The 20,432-nt window shown below is 50.3% G+C and overlaps 1 protein-coding gene across 2 annotated transcripts in view; it reads left to right on the top strand.

Annotated features, from left to right (window-relative positions):
* Positions 1-16,505, top strand: part of ABCA2 (ATP binding cassette subfamily A member 2) — a 54,824-nt gene extending 38,319 nt beyond the window's left edge. For both annotated transcript variants that reach the window (XM_072984998.2, XM_072984999.2), the window contains 14 exons: positions 4,950-5,065; positions 6,767-6,914; positions 7,078-7,201; positions 7,382-7,514; positions 8,336-8,453; positions 8,900-9,078; positions 10,206-10,347; positions 10,849-10,983; positions 11,626-11,729; positions 11,842-11,934; positions 12,484-12,586; positions 12,926-13,063; positions 13,282-13,491; positions 13,927-16,505. In XM_072984998.2, coding sequence (XP_072841099.2) covers positions 4,950-5,065; positions 6,767-6,914; positions 7,078-7,201; positions 7,382-7,514; positions 8,336-8,453; positions 8,900-9,078; positions 10,206-10,347; positions 10,849-10,983; positions 11,626-11,729; positions 11,842-11,934; positions 12,484-12,586; positions 12,926-13,063; positions 13,282-13,491; positions 13,927-13,962 — 1,779 coding nt within the window. In that variant the 3' untranslated portion in view covers positions 13,963-16,505. The remainder of the gene's footprint in view (positions 1-4,949; positions 5,066-6,766; positions 6,915-7,077; positions 7,202-7,381; positions 7,515-8,335; positions 8,454-8,899; positions 9,079-10,205; positions 10,348-10,848; positions 10,984-11,625; positions 11,730-11,841; positions 11,935-12,483; positions 12,587-12,925; positions 13,064-13,281; positions 13,492-13,926) is intronic.
* The last annotated feature ends 3,927 nt before the right edge of the window (positions 16,506-20,432 follow it).

Raw genomic sequence — 20,432 nt, 5'->3', positions numbered from 1 at the left:
CACAGTTCACTGACCCTCTGACCACCTTCACTTCAAAGTCATAGTCCTGTAGGTTTAAAGCCCACCTCATAAGTTTGCTATTGTGGGTTTTCATTGTCTTTAACCATTGCAATGGTGAATGGTCAGTACACAGAACAAAATGTCTTCCCCAGATGTAAGGCTTGGCCTTCTGGATCGCGTAGACTATGGCCAAACACTCCTTCTCCACGGTTGCCAAATGTCTCTCACCTTTTTGAAGTTTCCTACTCAGGTAGGACACTGGATGCTGGTCACCATTCTCATCCTCCTGGCACAGAACTGCTCCTACCCCGCTGTTAGACGCATCGGTGTAGATGATGAACTCCCGGTCGAAGTCTGGAGCACGCAGCACAGGATAGTTGATTAACGCCTCCTTCAACCTCTGGAACGCCGCCTCACAGTCGCTGGTCCACGGGATGCAGTCATCAGCCTTCTTCCTCGTCAGATCGGTCAGCGGAGCCGCAATCTCGCTAAACCTCGGGATGACCTTTCTGTAGTAGCCCACCAACCCAAGAAATGATTTGACCTTTTTCTTGGTGTTGGGTCTAGGCCAATCACGAACAGCTTCTATTTTGGCCTCCAGGGGTTTTATCACTCCTCCCCCTTCCATGTGACCTAAGTATTTTATTTCTGGGCTACCCAGCTGACATTTGCTGGCCTTTACTGTTAGCCCTGCTGCACTTAACCTCTGCAGCACTAATTCCAGGTGTATCAGGTGATCTTCCCAGGTATTACTGAAGATCCCTATGTCGTCAATGTAGGCCACTGTAAAGTCACTGAGCCCTGCTAAGGTCTGGTCCATCAGCCTTTGGAATGTGGCTGGTGCATTTCTGAGACCAAAGCTCAGGACTCGAAACTCATAGAGACCAAAAGGGCTGCAAAAGGCAGTCTTTTCTTGATCCCTGGGATCAATTCTTAATTGCCAATATCCCTTTACCAGGTCCAATGATGAGATGAACCGACAACCCCCTATGGTTTCAATCAGGTTGTCTAGCCTGGGCATTGGGTAGGCATCAGGAGTGGTTACACGGTTTAATTTCCTGTAATCGACACAAAACCTAATGCTCCCATCAGGCTTGTCCACAAGGACTATCGGAGAGGACCAAGGACTAGAAGAGGGGACGATTATGTTCTCCCTCAGCATCTCGTCCAGCTCCTTCCGCACCTTGTCCCTATAGGGTCCCGTTACTCGGTATGGGGATACTGCCTGCGGGGGTGCATCCCCTGTGTGGATCCGATGCATCACTCCCTTCACTATCCCCGGCTTGTTGGAAAACACCTGCTGATATTTACTAAGCAGCATTTTTAGTTCTTGCTGCTGGTCTTGGGTGAGTGCAGGACTGATCTTTACCTCCTCTGGGTTGTATTTTACTTCCCCTCTACCCTCCCAGAAGGGTAATTCAGCTTCCTCACTCTCAGCTGCTTTTATCGCGAATAAAACCCTCTGTTCCCCTCTGTAGTAGGGTTTTAGGGCATTCACATGAACCCCCCTCCTTGCCTGGTTCTCCTCCTGCTCTATTAGGTAGTTCAGGTCTGACATCTTGGAAATGACCCTATATGGTCCTGCCCATTTGAGCTGCAGTTTATTCTCTCTGCAGGGCCTAAGCCAAAGCACTTCCTCCCCTGGGTCAAAGTGCCTCTCTCTAGCTTTGTGGTCATACCATGTCTTCTGTCTGACCTTCTGAGCTTGCAGGTTTTCTGCTGCCAGCTCTAGGTTTCTCCTTAGGTCATTCATCAAGGTGTCTATGTATGTCACAACGTCTTGTGGGTCATCCTGGGTGATCTGCTCCCAATTTTGTTTGATCAAATCAAGGGGCCCTTTCACCCCTAAGTGTGCAGCCAACATGTCAGAGTGCCCCCTTTGTAAGATCATGGGGCGATACTTTTCAGGTACCACCAGCTGACTTCTGATCCCATCTCCCCCTTTTGAGATATTCCTCAGGGTTTCTCTATATAAAATCCCCTTTTTCTCCAGAAATCTCACTGGGGTTTCAGGTGTTAGCTGGGCGTCAGTCACCTGTTCAAAACACTTTTGGAGAGTGGCGTCTGCCTTCTGCTCCTGTCCAAATCTGCTGTCTGTGGTTAAGGTTTCCACCACAGCTTCTGAACTCCCCTCTGCTTCCGCCTCTGGCTCATCATTACCCCCCTGAACTGTCCCTGTGGTGGCTTGTGAGCGTGTAATCACTAGCACCCGTTTCACATGTTCAGCCAGGTCATTTCCCACGAGCACGGCTGCTGGCAGAGTCGATGAAATCGCTAGCCTCCAAACTCCCCTCCAGCCTTGAAAGTTGACAGGTACCTCTGCTACTGGCAGAGAGATCACCTGCCCTTCAATCCCTGCCACCTTTATGCTCTCATTTGGGATTATAAACTCCCTAGGGATGATATCTGGATGGCACAGGGTTACCTGGGAACAAGTGTCCCGCAGCCCCCTATACTGACGGTCAAGTATTCCTACGTCCACCCCTGCTGTCTCAAACAACTGAGAATCTGTTTTTATCAGCAAGCAGCGCTTTACCTCCACAAGAGGACCATTTTCCTCAGCCTGATCAGCAGAGGTAGCTGTTCCAGACTGAGTAGCCATGGCAACAGGCTCCCTCAGTGAGACTGAGCCTTGCTCTTTCTGGACACAGAACACAGCTTTTGGCTTGGTTCCACTAGACTCCTGAGGCACCATTCCTTTTAGCTGCTTTAATTTCTGACACTCTGAGATTAGATGACCCTTTCCCTGACAGAAATAACATTTTCTGGTGTATTTTGATTCTCTCTCATCTTGTTTTGGTTTTCCCTCCAAAATCTGAGGTCTTTGTTTCATGTCTGAGGGCTTCCCTTCACCATGGGCCCCTCCCCCTTGCTGGCTTTTCCCTGGTCCCTGAGAGTACTTGCTGTAGGTTTCTTTGGGTTTACCCACAGATTTCCCCTCACCCAAGGGCTTTCTTATTTGGGAAATAAAATCTGCGATCTCTGCGGCTGCTGCCACAGATTTCGGTTTCCTTTCCCTCACCTGGAATTTCAATTCCCCATGCAGGACTGAATAGAACTGTTCCAGTGCTATCAAGTCTTTAAGCTGCTCATAGGTCTCTGTCCCCTCCTGAGATAGCCATTTCTCAAGCAGCCTCACCAATTGGGCCCCCACTTGGGTAAAAGTCTGTTCTGGTTTCTTGGTGAGGGACCTGAATCTTTGTCTCAGCTGCTCCGCATTTATCCCATGTCTGGCAAACACCAGTTTTTTAAACTCTGCAAAATCTTTCATCAGTTCCTCAGGCATCTCGGCATAGACCTCAGCCAGGCTACCACTGATTAAAGATCGCATGATGGTCATCTTCTCAGTTTCCCTCACTGAGAAGTCCACAAACGCTCTTTCCACTAGGGAGAAGAACACCTCAGGACAATCTCCCTTGTGGTACACAGGGAATTTCTTCAGGTCAGCCTTAGACAATTGGCCTCCCTCAGAATCCCTATTGTTATTATTGTTCTGGTTCATCAGTTCCAGTTTTCTTAATTCAAACGCCATTCTCTCTCTCTCCAATCTTTCCTCCCTCTCCATTCTCTCTCTCTCTCTCTCTAATTCAAATTGCCGCTGTTTCTCTCTTTCCCTTTCCTCCATTTCCCTCACCCTCAGTTCATGCTGTTGGGCTATGAGTATTTTTCTAAGTTCTGGGTTCTGCTCTCCTGTGCTGTCACCTTGCACTGAGCCAAATTCATCCTCAGAACCTTGGTCAATCTGGGGGTCTTTCACATCACTCATTTCTGCCATCTGGCTTCGAGTCAAGGGCATAACCCCCCCCTCAGAACAGGCTGCTTTAAAAAGTCAAGCCTCAGAATAAAACGACCACTTTTTTCCTTCTTGCCTCAGAACCAGCTTTCCCTAGAGATTGCTGCTGTTCTTCAGCACTTAAATTGCAACAGTATCGAGTCAGAGCCTACCCCCCTCTGCTGGGCCTCTCAGCTGGCAGGCTAGATCACTGTTACTACGCAGTTTTGCCTCAGCTTTTTCCCGCCAAAACTAGGCTGCCTCAGAGCACCTTAATCTAAGTCTCCCCAGTTGGCACGTTCTTCTACTAGCGCACCTCCCCGTGAGGTACACCTAGAAGATTACCTACGCGCCTCAGACTGTCCCTGACTAGACCCCCCTTGCTCTGGGCACACTTGCCAAGGCTTTGCTGGACCCCTGGACAACTGGACCAGTCGTATCCCACACGCTGGACACCAATCAATGTGACAAACCCAGACCTACTGGGATATGCCACACAGGTACACTAAGCTGCCACCAACCATTCCCTATAAGAAGTCACACAGACCAGGGATGGATTTTTAAACAATAAAAAGAATAAGGTTTATTTTAAATACACACAGGGAAAAATAAACAATCAGGTGAATAAATAAAGTAACGTGGCTTATTCTCACTCATACAAGCATACAGTTTGGTTCCCCCAGAACCCTTAACTTGAAGCACAGACCCTGAACCTATCAGTTCTGGCTAACCAACAGACACCTGAACCTATCAGGTTGGTACTCTGACACACAGAAGTACCCTGTCTGACACACAGACTCCCACAACAGCTTCTTCTTCCCAGCTGCTGCTTCGTCACAACCCAGTGTCTCTCAGCATCTCCTTTCACCACACAGGCTTCACATATTTATACAGTACAGCCCCTCCTCCTGATGTCCCGCCTTCCACTCCCCATAGGATGGAACTTTCCCTCCAAACCCATGACAGACAGGTAACATCAGTGCTGTATGTAACACTGGGGGTAGCAGACCTGGCATTGGTGGTCCATGGGGATTCCCCACAACCCTCCCCCCCCCCGAAATCCTGAGAGCTTCTTTCAGTCCAGTTGATGGGGCCTGATCCTGTAAGCCCCTCCTCCGTCTGGATGCTGACCTCTTCACCTTTTCCTTTCCTCTTTCTTTGTCTTCCCCCAACCCAGCTAAACTACCTGGTGCCGGCCACCTGCTGCATCATCATCCTTTTTGTCTTTGACCTGCCGGCCTACACCTCGCCCACCAACTTCCCAGCGGTCCTCTCCCTCTTCTTGCTCTATGGGTACGTTGGCCTTGCTCCAGGCGACAGGAGGGGGGGCCGGGTTGGCCTGGTTTGGGAATGGCGGATCTCAGACCAAAGGAAAGAGGGGAAGGACGAGGGCTGGTCTAGATGACCTTTGGGGGTCCCTCCCAACTCTGCCCGTGTACAACACTGTGGTTCTGTCTGTGGAGGAACGAGATCACACAGCCTCTAGCGTGGGCTGTGAAGGGCCCAATCCAGAGCCTCCCTGTTTAGGAAAAATGTGTGTCTATCAGCTGCAATAGGTAGGAACGAAACCTTTGCGTTTATCTCGCATGTTCAAATGCCGGGAACACAGGACTTTTATACCTAAGAAAACCAATTAGTCTTTAAGGCGCCATAGCCTTTTCCTTAAAGGCCTTTCCATTAAATATTTATTTTGGAAATTTTAAAAAACCCTCTTGGCTCGCCATTGCTGGAAGGAGGAAACTGGGTTCAAGCGATTCTTATCCCCGAACGTGTTGGAAGTTCTTCTCCTCCCGGTGCCTCCCGGGACAGATCCTAAACTTAAATGGCCTTCATCTCCCCCTTCCTTCCTTCCTTCCTTCCTTCCTTCTCCTCATCCCTCCCCTCCCTCCCTCCCTCCCTCCCTCCCTCCCTCCCTCCCTCCCTTCCTTCCTTCCTTCTCCTCATCCCTCCCCTTCCTTCCTTCCTTCCTTCCTTCCTTCCTTCTCCTCATCCCTCCCCTTCCTTCCTTCCTTCCTTCCTTCCTTCCTTCCTTCCTTCTCCTCATCCCTCCCCTTCCTTCCTTCCTTCCTTCCTTCCTTCCTTCTCCTCATCCCTCCCCTTCCTTCCTTCCTTCCTTCCTTCCTTCCTTCTCCTCATCCCTCCCCTTCCTTCCTTCCTTCCTTCCTTCCTTCCTTCCTTCCTTCCTTCCTTCCTTCTCCTCATCCCTCCCCTTCCTTCCTTCCTTCCTTCCTTCCTTCCTTCCTTCCTTCCTTCTTCTCATCCCTCCCCTTCCTTCCTTCCTTCCTTCCTTCCTTCTCCTCATCCCTCCCCTTCCTTCCTTCCTTCCTTCCTTCCTTCTCCTCATCCCTCCCCTTCCTTCCTTCCTTCCTTCCTCCTTCCTTCCTTCCTTCCTTCCTTCCTTCTCCTCATCCCTCCCCTTCCTTCCTTCCTTCCTTCCTTCCTTCCTTCCTTCCTTCTCCTCATCCCTCCCCTCCCTCCCTCCCTTCCTTCCTTCCTTCCTTCCTTCCTTCCTTCCTTCCTTCTCCTCATCCCTCCCCTTCCTTCCTTCCTTCCTTCCTTCCTTCCTTCCTTCCTTCCTTCTCCTCATCCCTCCCCTTCCTTCCTTCCTTCCTTCCTTCCTTCCTTCTCCTCATCCCTCCCCTTCCTTCCTTCCTTCCTTCCTTCCTTCCTTCTCCTCATCCCTCCCCTTCCTTCCTTCCTTCCTTCCTTCCTTCCTTCTCCTCATCCCTCCCCTTCCTTCCTTCCTTCCTTCCTTCCTTCCTTCCTTCCTTCCTTCTCCTCATCCCTCCCCTTCCTTCCTTCCTTCCTTCCTTCCTTCCTCTCATCCCTCCCCTTCCTTCCTTCCTTCCTTCCTTCCTCTCATCCCTCCCCTTCCTTCCTTCCTTCCTTCCTTCCTCTCATCCCTCCCCTTCCTTCCTTCCTTCCTTCCTTCCTTCCTTCCTTCCTTCCTTCCTTCCTTCCTCCCGACTTCTCTCCCTCCGCTGCCCTCCTCAGCTGGTCCATCACGCCCATCATGTACCCGGCCTCCTTCTGGTTCGAGGTGCCCAGCTCCGCCTACGTCTTCCTCATCGTCATCAACCTCTTCATCGGCATCACGGCCACCGTGGCCACCTTCCTGCTCCAGCTGTTTGAGCACGACAAGGTGAGAGGAGCCGAGGCGGGGAGGCCCCCCCGGTCCTACAAGAGACCCCCCCTTTCCTCTGGGCTCCCCAAAGGCAACCGGCAGAGGGCTGGGCAGGGCAGAGTAGGGCCTCCTATGGCTTGACTCCACTTTCCGACTTCTTCTGACCATCCTCTTTTGGTAGGACTTGAAAGTGGTCAACAGCTACTTGAAAAGCTGTTTCTTGATCTTCCCGAACTATAATCTCGGCCACGGGCTGATGGAAATGGCGTACAACGAGTACATCAACGAATACTACGCCAAGATTGGTACGTCGCCACCCTGATTCCTTGGCCAGCTGGCCCATCTCCTTCCCTTACCCTCTTCCTCTTCCTTGTTTTCCTCCTTATTAAAACCTATGAGATGACTTCTTGGCTTTTGAAAAACCAGGAAGGGAAGGCTTCAAAGCCGTCCCACGGCATCGTCTCTTCCTTCCTATCTCCCTCTAGGGCAATTCGATAAGATGAAGTCGCCCTTCGAGTGGGACATCGTGACGCGGGGCTTGGTAGCCATGACCATTGAAGGCTTCGTAGGCTTCTTCATCACCATTATGTGCCAGTATAATTTCTTCCGGAAGCCGCAGTGAGTGTCACTGCATCTCTCTCTCTCTCTGTATGTGCATGTATGTGTGTTGGAGCGAAGCTTTCCCTAACGGGGAGCAAAGCAAGGTTGAAACTTTTGTCTTAGATGCAGAGTATTTACGAGGGTCAACCAAGAAGTCTTGGCGCCTACAGACAGACTGGTTGGACTTTGGAGAATTCAGATTAGGCACCAAGGGGGTGGGGTTGTCTGGGGTAGACACCCTCCTTTGTAGCCCCAGTGTTACAGGAATACAAGAGGAGAAGTTCACGCACCTTGAGGGGCCTGGCAGTGCAAAATACAATGAAGAAATGGCAGTATAAGGAAAGGAGGGCGATCGAGGCAGGGCTGAACAAGGGTTGACTATTTGCGTCTTATCTATGGCGTGATCTTTGGGTGAGCTGAAAGTTGGAGGTGGTTGGGTCAACATTTTTGGTAGATGAAATGCTCTAGGTGTGCGTGTGTTTGTGTGTTGTGATATGCGTTATTTGAAAGAACAGCCTCAGTATTAAAATGGAACTTTTTCTCCTTTCAAAAAAAAAAACACAAACAAAATGTGTGTATAAGTATGAAGATTTGAAGGGGGAAAGGGTTTTATGTGTATCAAAAAGAGACTGGGTTTTTAAAAAGCTGGGGAAGACCACTAAGGGTGATGATTCCCAGGCTGCAGAAGATGTTTGGTCTCGCATGTGGCCAACATGTACGACTTCTGTGTTTGGGAGAGTGGCTTTATCTCATTCTCTGTGTGTGTGTGTGTGGCAAGATGGGGGTAATTTTGGCATTCCCCCTATAGCCTGACTCTACCCCACTTTTCTCCGGTCCAGGCGTCTTCCCGTGTCGACCAAACCCATAGAAGACGATGTGGACGTGGCCAATGAGCGGCATCGAGTCTTGCGGGGAGACGCCGACAATGATATGCTCAAAATTGAGAACCTCACCAAGGTGGGGACGGCGCTCCTCCTCCAGTTTCCACACTCTGTCCAGCGGGTCCAGCTCATGCTCGGAGTCCTTGCGGGTCTGATCCGAGGGCTTCAGGCACAGGGGTGGCGGTGTTCCTAAATGGGCAGGAATCAGATCCCCAAAGCCTCTTTAAGTGGGATCAGGGAGGTCAGGGATGGGTGCGTGGCCAGAAACAAGCAGAGGCCGAGATCCAATATATGTTGAGAGTATCCTTAGCGAGATAAGACGAGATTTCCATCCGGGGAATTAGGGGTTGTTGCTGACTGTGCTAACGACACTTGGATGTAAGGCCTAAATTGTCATTTGGTGAGTGAAGTTGTTTTGTGATGGTGGGGTTGCCATACAAAGCCCAGAAGCTGGAAGGACCCCTGACAAGGGAGAAAAACACCCCCATTGCTTACCTCCGCTTCCACCCCGTTGTGCTCCAGGTCTACAAATCTCGCAAGATTGGACGCATTCTGGCCGTGGACCGCCTCTGTGTGGGGGTCCGGCCAGGAGAGTGTTTTGGCTTACTCGGGGTCAACGGGGCCGGGAAGACGACCACCTTCAAGATGCTGACGGGGGACGAGAGTACAACGGGAGGCGAGGCCTTTGTCAATGGACACAGGTGCGTCCACAGCGAGGCTGTAATCCCAATTCCGGCTGGAGCCGGGGAAAATCCCCTCTCTTTTCGGATTACAACCCCCAGATTTCCCTAGCCAGTTTGGCCAGTGGGGATTCTGGGATCTGTAGTTCAACTGAATTATGCTTTCAAGTTCCGGTTCTCATGCCCATGAGTTTTTTATCCCTTGCTCCTCATCCTCTTACGTGGGCCAGAAGCAGCCAGTTGCTCCAACTGCCCTCAATCCCTTCGTGCCTCCCATTTTCTTCATGCCTTGTCATTTCCTTGGGAAACTGCCTGCCACAAGGTCAGGCTGTGGTCCTTGGCTTAGATGAGCTGCTTATTGATTAAACCAATCAACCCTAATCTACAGTGGGGTCTCGACTTACGAACTTAATCCGTATTGGAAGGCAGTTCTCAGGTCGAAAACTTCGTAAGTCGAATCTTCATTTCCCATAGGAATGCATTGAAAACCATTTAATCCGTATCTGCTCTTTTCGTCCATAGAAACTAATGGGAAGCTGCTATTCTGCCTTCTGCCACTAGAGGGGGATATTTTTTTCTTTTTTCCTTTTAACCTAAGATGACTTAGCTTTTTAAAAAAGGGAAAAAGAGTTCGTAACTCGAATCTAAGCTCGCAAGTCGAGTCCATATATTCCTATGAGAGCGGTTCGTAAGTCGAAACGTTCGTATGTCGAGCCGTTTGTAAGTCGAGACCCCACTGTATTTTTTTAAATTAAAACAGCATTATTTCTTTCTGAAAGGTATATTCTCATTTTGACAAAAGTAGTTGTTGTAAAAAGAACCCTAAAATAAAATGCAGATTGGCCAGCATGGTAGAGCAGTGAGAGTGTTGGGCTAGGACTCGGGAGAGATCAGAGTTCAAATCCTGACCAGCTCCTAGGCGATCCTGTTTTGAATCCTCTCACTGGCTTTCTCCCTTTATGCCTGAGCTGGGAAGTATTTGCGTATCGGTCCCTTGCACCAGAGATGTTCCTTCATCCAAGGTCACGTCCTTGTTTCTATCTTTCCGTGGTGTTTCTTGCTCCGAAATGCATGGAATTCTCCATGGGTCGACCGGCTTCCGTTGGTTGATCGGGAACATTCTCCGCATCCCTCTCTCGTCTCCGCAGCATCTTGAAGGAGCTTCTGCAGGTGCAGCAAAGCCTGGGCTACTGCCCCCAATTTGATGCCCTCTTTGACGAGCTGACGGCACAGGAACATCTGGAGCTCTTCACCCGGCTGCGGGGCATCCCCTGGAAGGACGAGGAACGGGTAAGAAAGAGGCCAAACCAGCGGGTGGGTGCATGGACGCCTCTCATCTCTATGGCCCAGAAACCAAGATGTGGCCGGGATTTTGAGAAAAGACTCATATCTTCTATGTTTTGGCCCAACACAAAATTCTCTTGCGGAACTCCCAGCCACAAGAGGCAACAGGAACCTGCTGGGGTTGCTGAGATTGGAAAGAAAATTATTTCTAAAAACCTGGAAGAAGACTTATCATGATCTATAACAGTAATTCTGTTTTTTTGGCCTCCCAGATATTTTGGGCTTCAAAATATCACCGACGTTTGGCTCTGATGGGTGAGGGATCCTGGCAGTTGACGTCTCCCAGCCCATCCTAGTAGCTTTCCCAATAGATTTTGCTTCCTTTCTTGCTCAAGAGTTTTCCAGAGTCTTTGGCCTCTGTGGGAAGCCAACTTGTGAACGACAGAGGGACCTTGGGTCGGATCCAGCATTACGTGTTGACATGACTGCACCTTTTATCTGTCCCAGGTGGTGAAGTGGGCCCTGAAGAAACTGGAGCTGAGCAAGTACGCGAACAAGCCTGCCAGCACTTACAGTGGGGGGAACAAGAGGAAGCTCTCTACGGCCATAGCCCTGATTGGCTACCCGGCCTTCATTTTCCTGGTGAGGAGCAGCAGGGGAGGGGAGAGTGCAGGGCGGGCGTCCTTCTTTCCCTTGGCGTTGGTGCCGTCTCTGGGCGCAAACTGAATCCAGCGGAACTCTGTCGGCATCTAGTGGCAGAATGCAAGCATTGCAACCGCGAAGAACAAAATACCTCTTTTTCCTCACTCGCGACCAAAACGGGCTTGCAAACAAGCCTCTTAACTACAAAAGAGAATTGTATCAATAATTGTAAATATACACTAAGTACCGTATTTTTCCGTGTATAAGACTATACTTTTCTCTAAAATCTTTAGACTAAAAATTGAGGGGCGTCTTATACACAGAAGTAAGGTGAGGAGAGAACGAAAACAAGTGGAGGGGAAAGCAGGGATCAAAGCGATCCTGCAGCGCTTTGATCCCTTTCCCCCTGCACTTGCTAAGCCCCATTTAGATTTCTGGAGGGGTGTCTTATACAGGGGGGCGACTTATACATGGAAAAATAGGTAATTAGGCTAATTCTCTCCCCCCCCCCTCATTTTAGTGATTTGGTTTTCTAAGACTTGTAGTGGCTGCTGCTCAATTTCATGCCGGGCAGACGAAGTGATGCTTAGGGGCACTCATGGATGATGGCTAACCCTCCCCCCTGCTTCTGTCTATGGGCAGGACGAGCCAACCACAGGAATGGACCCCAAGGCCCGACGTTTCCTGTGGAACCTCATCTTGGACATCATCAAAACAGGCCGTTCGGTTGTGCTGACCTCACACAGGTGAGCCGAGAGGCCTGTTCCTGTTCTCCGAGGCCTAGACCGTGAGGAGAGAGCAGGGCCATGAAACCAGGCACTGAGGGAGCGACACCGTTATTTCTGTTTTTATGCACAGCATGGAAGAATGCGAGGCGCTCTGCACCCGTCTAGCCATCATGGTCAACGGACGCCTGAAATGTCTAGGAAGCATCCAGCATCTCAAGAACAGGTAACCAGAAAGGGGAAGGATGGGTCCTCTCACCTCTGCTGGTTCTCGGGCTGCTGTGTTGGTTAGGGTGGGGTGGTGGGGACTGTGGAGGAGTATGGGGAAGAGCGGGCTCTAGGACGGGGCTCCGTATCCGCTGTTTTAAGATGCCCGCATTCCCCGACGTGTTGTTGCTTTTAAAATTAAAGCTGCAAAAAGAGCAAACAAAATTGACTGCCTTTTTTCTGTTATGTCCTTATTAATAATAATAGAAAAGAGAAGGATTTAAGAACTCTATCGACATCTAGTGACAGAACCTAGGCATTACAACAGCTGGAAAAAAAGACCCATCCGTCTGCATGGGGATGGTTCAGGGACATTTCTTTTATGAAATGAAACATTTTGGGGCCTCATGAAGATCCAGGCATGAATGCATTTGCAGAAATGCATCGTGAGCGCTGTGGGTACAAACCAGCCCCACCCAGCTGTGTCTTGCTTTGAGGGTGGAGGGATAAGGAAATGCAGGGCGGGGTCGGTTGGATTCCTCACCCGAATTCTCTCGATGCGAACCAGGTTTGGGGACGGCTACATGATCACAGTGCGGACGAAGTCGAGCCTCAATGTGAAAGAGGTCGTGCGGTTCTTCAACCGGAACTTTCCAGAAGCTGTGCTTAAGGTGAGAGGCATTCGGGGGGAGGGGGGAAGAAGGACCCACAGCTCGGGGGTTCACTTGCAGATCTGAGAAATGGAACTGAGTTTTTCAGACCGCTCCAGGGCAGAACCCAAGAGGCAGGAAAGGAGATGAGGACTAAACTTTAGCCAGAATTTCCTAGTGGGAACTGACGCGGATGGAGCCGCCTCTCCAGGACTCCTCGGCGGTAGACCCTCCTATACTGGCAGAGCGTCAGAAGGGGTGATCCTTGGCAGATCCTTTCGCTTCTGCACAGGAAAATATCCTCTGCGCCTTGAGCGGGCGCCTTCTTCCATTTCACCCACTTTTCCTTCCCGAACCTAGGAGAGGCATCACACAAAAGTGCAATACCAGCTGAAGTCGGAGCAGATCTCGTTGGCCCAGGTCTTCAGCAAGATGGAGCAGGTGGTGGACGTCCTGGGCATCGAGGATTACTCCGTGAGCCAAACCACCTTGGACAACGTAAGTCGGGCAGCAGGAAAGAGCAGCCTGGCCATGGCTGTTCCCGAAAAAGATGGGGCTAAAATATATATATATATTTGCTGCTCCTGATGGACACGTGTGGCTCGGAGAGGTTTGGGGGGTGCAACTGAGCAGGTGGGGGGTCTCCCGATCGACCCCTGGACCCGATCCTCGGTTGACCATGTGACTTCCCCCTGGATCTTCTCTTCCCTCCCCAGGTTTTTGTGAACTTTGCCAAGAAGCAGAGCGACAACCTGGAGCAGCAGGAGGCGGGCAGCCCGGCCTGTTCGATGGAGTCGCCTCTCCAGCGGCTGCTCAACCTGCTCCGGCCCCGGGCGGCCCCCACGGAGCTGCGGGCCCTGGTGGTGGAGGAGCCCGAGGACCTGGAGACCGACGACGAGGGACTGATCAGCTTTGAGGAGGAGCGGGTGAGGGGCTGGGCAGGGGTCCGTCGTTCCCGTCCCCCCCCCCCTCGCCAGGATGACCCAGCCGGGGCAGGACAGGGAAAACAGGGATTTGGGGGGAGGAAGAAGGGGGGAAACAGGGATCAAGGGCCAGTGGGGCCAGGGGTGGAGGCTGCCCCTCTGAATCCTGCACAAACACAGTGAACACGCAGGACTCCACGCCTGAGTGTTGAGGAATTGAGGACGACAACCCAAATGCTCCCGAAAGGTTGGTTCCTGGGTGGTGAGAGATGTAGTAATGGAATCGCTATGCGTGGTGGTTTTTTTAGCCCTAGAAATTAAAAAAAAACACTCTTAAGTTTTTTTCTACTCCAAACTGGGGGGGGGGGAAATATGGAAAACATTCATATATCCACATGGCTAACACTTTGCTTTCCACCTTCTTGCCCTCCTTACCAGGCTCAGCTCTCTTTTAACACGGACACGCTCTGCTGAGGGGGGGACAGGCGAGTGGCCCCCACCCTTGGCTTCCGAGCCACGGATGCCCTCCTCCAACTGGAAGACCTCTGCCTCCCGTTGGCCCTTGATGCGCCCCCCCCCTTGAACCTCCGCCGCCCAAGGCGCGAAAGACGAGGCGTCCGAGGGGTCCCGATTTCTCGGCGTCTGGTCTCGGTGGTTTTGCCCCACGGGGCCGGGATGGTTCCGTGTCGGCTACCGAGACCCGCAAAAGAGATGCCAGCCGGCCGCACCGGACCCTCTCTGGAATGTGGACGGCAGTGCCTGCATGGGAGCAGGAGGGTCTACTTTAATGCAGGTTTGCTTCTCGCAGAGGCAACCCTCTTTGTAAAAAAATTTCACCTGGAAGGTGAAAAAAAGCTGGCTTATGGCAAAATCTTAACTTTTTCGGGGGGGCCTCTGAAAAAGGGTCACCATAAATCAGAATTGACTTGATGGCACAAGGTGGTGATGATGATGATGATGATGATGATGATGATGATGATGATGATGATGATGATGATGATTACACTGAGACGGAACTGCAAAGAGGAGGGCTGCTGCGACAAACGTTTGACTTTTCCCGTGTGGGTCTTATGTCCGGGACCAGGGAATCGAAGAAGATGGGGTGAGGTTGTGTGTGTATCTCTGTGTGTGTGTGTGTGTCTAATTGTGCCCTGGCTGCCCCTACTGGGGGAAAAAAACCACATTGGCTGATTATGAAGCCCGGTTTATTCCTTGAATGGTTGGAGGAGACCACAACTTTACAAGTCTAGTGGATGAAACCATTAAAACTGGGTCTGCATTTTAAAGAGGGCATTTCCTGCCCCATTTCTGCGTCGTTCCCTGCGAAAGACCCCTTCCGCCCGCCTCGGCGTTTGCACGGAGGATCCAGCAGAAAATAACTGCCTTTACCTCGGAGTTACACCAATACAACATGCCGGGCGGAGGCCTGGAGACCCCCTTGCACCAGCAGTTTTCAACGGATCGCTCCGGCTAGCGCCAAACCCAGGCAGAAGACTTTCGCCGGAGTTTTATTCCCAAGGCTTAGCGAATGACGTGCGCGAGCAAGAGCAGGAGGGGCGGAAAGGTATACTGCTTCAGACCATGGAAGCTCAGCCGAGCAGCCGCAAGATCTTTTCTCTGCGCCGTCCCTGGGGGGGGGGTGCAGAGAGCTCCCTTTTAATGGGAATTTGAGGAGGATTCGTTTCCCTAACGAGAGGAACCGGGGCACCAACCGAGCCATCAGCTATGCATGAAGCAGAAGACGACGCCATGATTTCTTAGGTCTTTTCTCGCTCATCTGGATGTTCGGCGTTCTTCCACGGCCATTTAAACACACAGCTGCCATTTGCAATTAATGACGGCTTCCAGGGAGGGGGGGGGATGGTGATGATGTGGGGAATCTGGGGATTGTAGTCCAAAAAGAAAGAAAGAAAGAAAGAAAGAAAGAGCTTTTTGAGCCTCTTAGCAGCTGTTGGGTCCTATTCCCCCCCCATCTTGGTCAGTATTTGCCAGGCCTGGGGAGCAAGTCGCCTTCCTGACACTATTGGGCTGGAGAACTCCCATCGGCCCCAGCCAACGGAGCCAGGGAGGGGGATGCTAGGAGTTGTAGTCCCATCTTTTGGCTGGAGAGAGAGAGAGAGAAATAGAGAAATAGACTGGCTGATTCAGAGACAGCTTCCCACCTTTTTTCCCCCTGATGTGCCAAACAGAGCTATATTTAATCAGAAAACACAAAAGTATTCCGTTTTGGACGCTGGGCTGTTTGGGGGGGGCGGCGGCACTGATTTATGTCACAGACTGTTTTCCCTGTGAGCAAGCACATGGTATTTATTTATTTATTTAGTGGAAGGTGTGTACGAGCGTCTGTTTGAGTAAGATCAAGGTGTGTGTGTGTGTGTGTCCATCCCCCCCCCCGACATCCAGGTGAGAAAAGAGATGGGAGATTGGAAAATTTCCTGGGGGAGGGGGGATGCTGGATGTTGTAGTCCAGAGAGAGAGAGAGAATGGATCTTTTTTGAGCTCTGGACAGTTGAAAAGGGTGGGTTTGTGCGCTTATGGAAGGAATTTCCCTTTTTTTGTGGGTAGCTCAGCCGTTGTAAGCTCTGGGTAAGGAGAGCCACTTATTTCCAAATTCTTTCAAAATGGCATTTTTCAAATTTGGAAAGGAAAAGGCCTTCACCCCACCAAAAAGGAGTCAAGACACCCACCTTGCCTTGCTTGGCGGGATCCACATTTCTTCCTAGCCTTAACAAACCGCTTCTCCCCCCCCCGCACACACGCACACTCCCGACCGGCTTTCTTGGGGTGCAGCGCTCCTGCACCCCCCAACTTCTGGACATTCTGTGCCTGGCGTTCCTCCAGTCATCTCGGCTTGCCGGCAGCTGGACGAGCCTCCGGCCGGCGCCTTAACAAGAGCCTGTATATTGCTAGCAAAAAACAAACAAACAAACCAACCCCAACATCAACAGAACGAGAGACAAAAATAAATAAATACATAAATGTGAATATAATTGTTTTAATAAAAACATCGTAATAACTAATCGGGGATTGTCTGCTGCTTTTGAGGGGCTGCGTCTTGCTCTGCCGTGCATGGAGGCAGCGGGAAAGAAAATTTTGAATAATGTTGCCGATGCTGTGATGTATTTTACTTCCTTTTGCACTGCATTCTTAGCTTCATCCCCAGATGTTTATTTACTATTTCACATTCCTACCCTGCCGCCGCCTTTAAGGAGGTCAAAGCCATATACAGTGGTGCCTCGCACAACGAGTGCCTCACACAACGATAAATTTACACAACGATGGCTTTTTCTGAAAAATTTGCCGCCTCACACAACGATGTTTCCTATGGGGAATTTTCGCACAACGATGTCTCTTTTCACTCATTTAAAAGTGCCTTAAACTGTTTGAAACCTGTTTTAAATGCTTGGTATCGATAGTCCAGCTTGTGAAACGTAAGCAATCTTAATTTGGTGTTGTTCTGAGTCTTTGTTAATTTTTGGTGAATTTTTTTATTCTCCATTGAAAGCCATTGGACGGACTGTTCAATGCATTCCTATGGGAAATGGTGTTTCACAGAACGATGTTTTCACAGAACGGGGTTTTTTTTGGAACCAATTAACATCGTTGTGCGAGGCACCACTGTACTGTAGATGACTTTTCTTTTACCAGCCTTACCCTTCGTTTTATCGTTCCTGGAGGTGGGGATTGTCACCCTTTGGGTTTCAAATCAGACGAAAGCTGCCAATAAGGCAGGGCAGAAGAGCCGGTTTATATATAGAAGGAAGGAGTGTCAACATTCCAGCACAGAAGAAGCGTTTTAAAAAATGCAATGGTTTTTTTCCCTTAAGGAAAATTCGGAATGAGCAAAAAACAAAAGCAAACTTTCCAATGGGATTCCATTCCGGCGATTCCAAGGAGGATTAAAACGGCTCACCGTCTTTCAAAGCGTTTAGGGACGCTTCCGAGCGGAACTGGAGCAGTGTTTGCAGAGTTCAGACTATTTATACTCAAAAAGCCTTGGTGGAAGTGTCTCTCTGTATGTTTCCTATTTCCATTTTTTGTTTTTTTTAAACTGCAATTATGAAAGAAGGGGGGGAAGGAGGATTCTCTTGGCAATGAGTTCCAGAGTCCCCTAAAAAGATCCACCCACTATTTCCCCCCAAACTATACTTTGTACATTCTTGTGGCGATGTCAGATCCCTCCTGTCTGGGTGGTGGCTCACGGGGAAATAATTTTGCAGGATTCAGAGTCCCATGATCCTCCAGTCTTTAAAAAAAATGTGTGTTTTTTCCTGGAGTTCTGGTCTCAGTGAGAAATGGCGTTTAAAAGAATCAAAGATTTGTGTTTAGAAGAATCAGAGTCCCAACGGCGATGTTTTGCAGGGCAGAAGGATGCCCTAGATGGCTTGGAAAGTTTATTTATTTAAAACATTTCTATGCCACCTTTCTCCCCCCCAAAAAAGGACTCAAGAGGCCGGTCATCCATCACAAGGAGCACCCTGGATTCAGCATTTTTCCTCCGCCACGAAAGTTTTCCATCTATATCTATCGCGTGTGCAAATTCCAGTGGGCAGTTGGCTGCAAACCTGTGTCGGCTTCGTTTACATCCCGGGCTCACAGCACGCTGCCCGATGGTAGGGCCGTCCCGGACAGGAAGCCTGCGAACTATCCTCTATGTGTCTCGCTGGGGACCACATCCACCCACTTAGCACTCAGATGGGCGGGAGGGCAGGCCCTGGAAAAAGACAAAAATAGTTTCACCCATCGCCGAAGGCCATTCGGGAACTCGAACCGGAGCTAATTAACGCCCTTCATTTTCCTCCAAAATATGAAACCTGAGCCGGGCTTGTAGACCAAGCTATGATTATCCTGGCTCGCTTCCAGTTTCCGTTGCACCCGGCGGATTTTCCAGGCAAGTATATTTTTCAGTGCGGGATCAGGGAGGTAGTTTTTCCTTGACGAAACTCAGGGTCAGAACTCATCTCCTGACAAGAGGTGATATTTGGAGCCTGGTATCCTGACACTTGGAGAAAAAAAAACAAGCTCAAGGATTGCATGAGGCTCTATCGAGGTACAGTGGTGCCTCGCTAGACAGTTACCCCCGCATGACAGTTTTTTCGCTAGACACTGACTTTTTGCGATCGCTATAGCGATTCGCAAAACAGTGATTCCTATGGGGGAATTGCGCTGGACAATGTTTGGTCCCTGCTTCGCAAACCAATTTTCGCTAGATGACAATTTTGACAGCTCCCTCTGCGCTCGCAAAATGGGTGTTTTCAGGACCTAAGCTTCGCAAGACAGCGATTTAAACAGCTGATCAGCGGTTCGCAAAGCGGCTTTCCTATGGCCGATCTTCACTAGACAACGATTCTTCCCCATTGGAACGCATTAAACAGGTTTCAATGCATTCCAATGGGGAAATGCTTTTCGCTAAGCAATGATTTTGCTAAACAGCGATTTCAGTGGAACGGATTATCATCGTCTAGCGGGGCACCACTGTATTACATTTTTTAAAATTTTTCTTAATGGACGGACTCTATGATTTACTGTGTCTCCGGATTTTAACTTTCTGTTGAGGAAATAGCTCAACAACTTTGGTTCTTGTGTCATGAAATGAATGTGGGAAACCCAGTACATTGTGCATGAGAGAGACAGAGACAGAATAGGGCCTTCTCCTTTCAAGGTTATAAAATTCAAATGTTTCTTTCTCGTGTTATCCTCCAAAGCTTGCGATTCCCACCATAGGCAGCTCGGTAAGCTCTTACTGGCCCTCGTTAAGCTCTTAGTGGCTCACCGAGAGATTCACCAACAAAATATGGAAGGAATGACGGTTCTTCTGCTCCCTAAGTCTGAATGTTTGTGAACATTCTGTGACACCAAAGAAGCAAAAGGCGGCAGGTCAAGTCGGACAGGCTGGATGTTGGCAGCAACGCATGCATTACTGATCATCCAAAAGCTTTTGGCGTAGCGTTCCATCGGCTTGAGGGGGCTACACAGAAGTCTTCCTCCGGCTGGCTGGGAGCAGAGCAAGGGGCGAGAGGGAGTTTCATCTGGTCGGGCAGCTGCAGAAAAAGGGCGTCGAGAGGAGACGTGGAATGCAGTCGGGGTGCTTTGGGGAGGGTGTGTCGGATTTATAAAATAAGACGGCGATGGAGGTGCCAGCGCTCTGCACTCTGTTTTTCTCCCGGGACCTGAGCAGGATGGCCGAGAGCTCGAAACTCCAGCTGTTTGTCAAGGTGAGACCTCGGAGGGACTGGGTTGGGGGGGCTAGGTGGGGTATGGAGGTGCCATGACCAGGCAGGCACTGTCCCCGTGGACCATCGGTAGGGAGCGTGGCTTTGTGCCAGCCGGGGATAACCCCACGAAGCAACACCAGAGGTGGCTCATCCAGATGTCCAACGGTGGAGGATGCAAATGGATCCAGATGTTGCTGGACCACTTCTTCATTCCTCACCCTTGGTTCATCTGTCTGGAGCCCCAAATCTAGGAGCCCCAAATCTAGAAAGCTGAGCATCACCCGCCCCAGTGTCGCCCATCACGCTGTCATTCCTTCCAGGAATACCACGAGCCAGGTGGACAAGTAACACCATTTCCTGGTGTCAGGGCCCTATAGCTGGTATTTGAAGATAGACTGCCACTGAACATGGAGTTTCTCCTTCCTGATCTCGCAGGGAGGGTTTCGATCACTGTCCTTTGAGAATTTTATCTAATTCTTCCTTGAAAGCCTTCAAAGCCGCGGACAGGAAATTCTGCAGGTTATTTAAGAATCCAAATAATATGGCTTCGCACCGGGGATGCGATGAACCGAAGAGCCCTCCCCCCCTACACTGCCCCTAAGCTGAGCCTCTGGGCATGCACAGAGGGCCCTTTGCAGGCTGAAGCAAAGTTGACAGGATTTGTGGTTGTGGTGCAGGGATCTGAAGTAGGAGAGGAGACAAGAGGCTTGATGGAAGCCTTGGACGAGA

Source organism: Pogona vitticeps, chromosome ZW-PAR (genome assembly GCF_051106095.1).
Source record: "Pogona vitticeps strain Pit_001003342236 chromosome ZW-PAR, PviZW2.1, whole genome shotgun sequence".
Lineage (NCBI taxonomy): Eukaryota > Metazoa > Chordata > Lepidosauria > Squamata > Agamidae > Pogona > Pogona vitticeps.
Note: the sequence above shows the minus strand (reverse complement) of the source record. Positions and strands in the feature narration are given on the sequence as shown.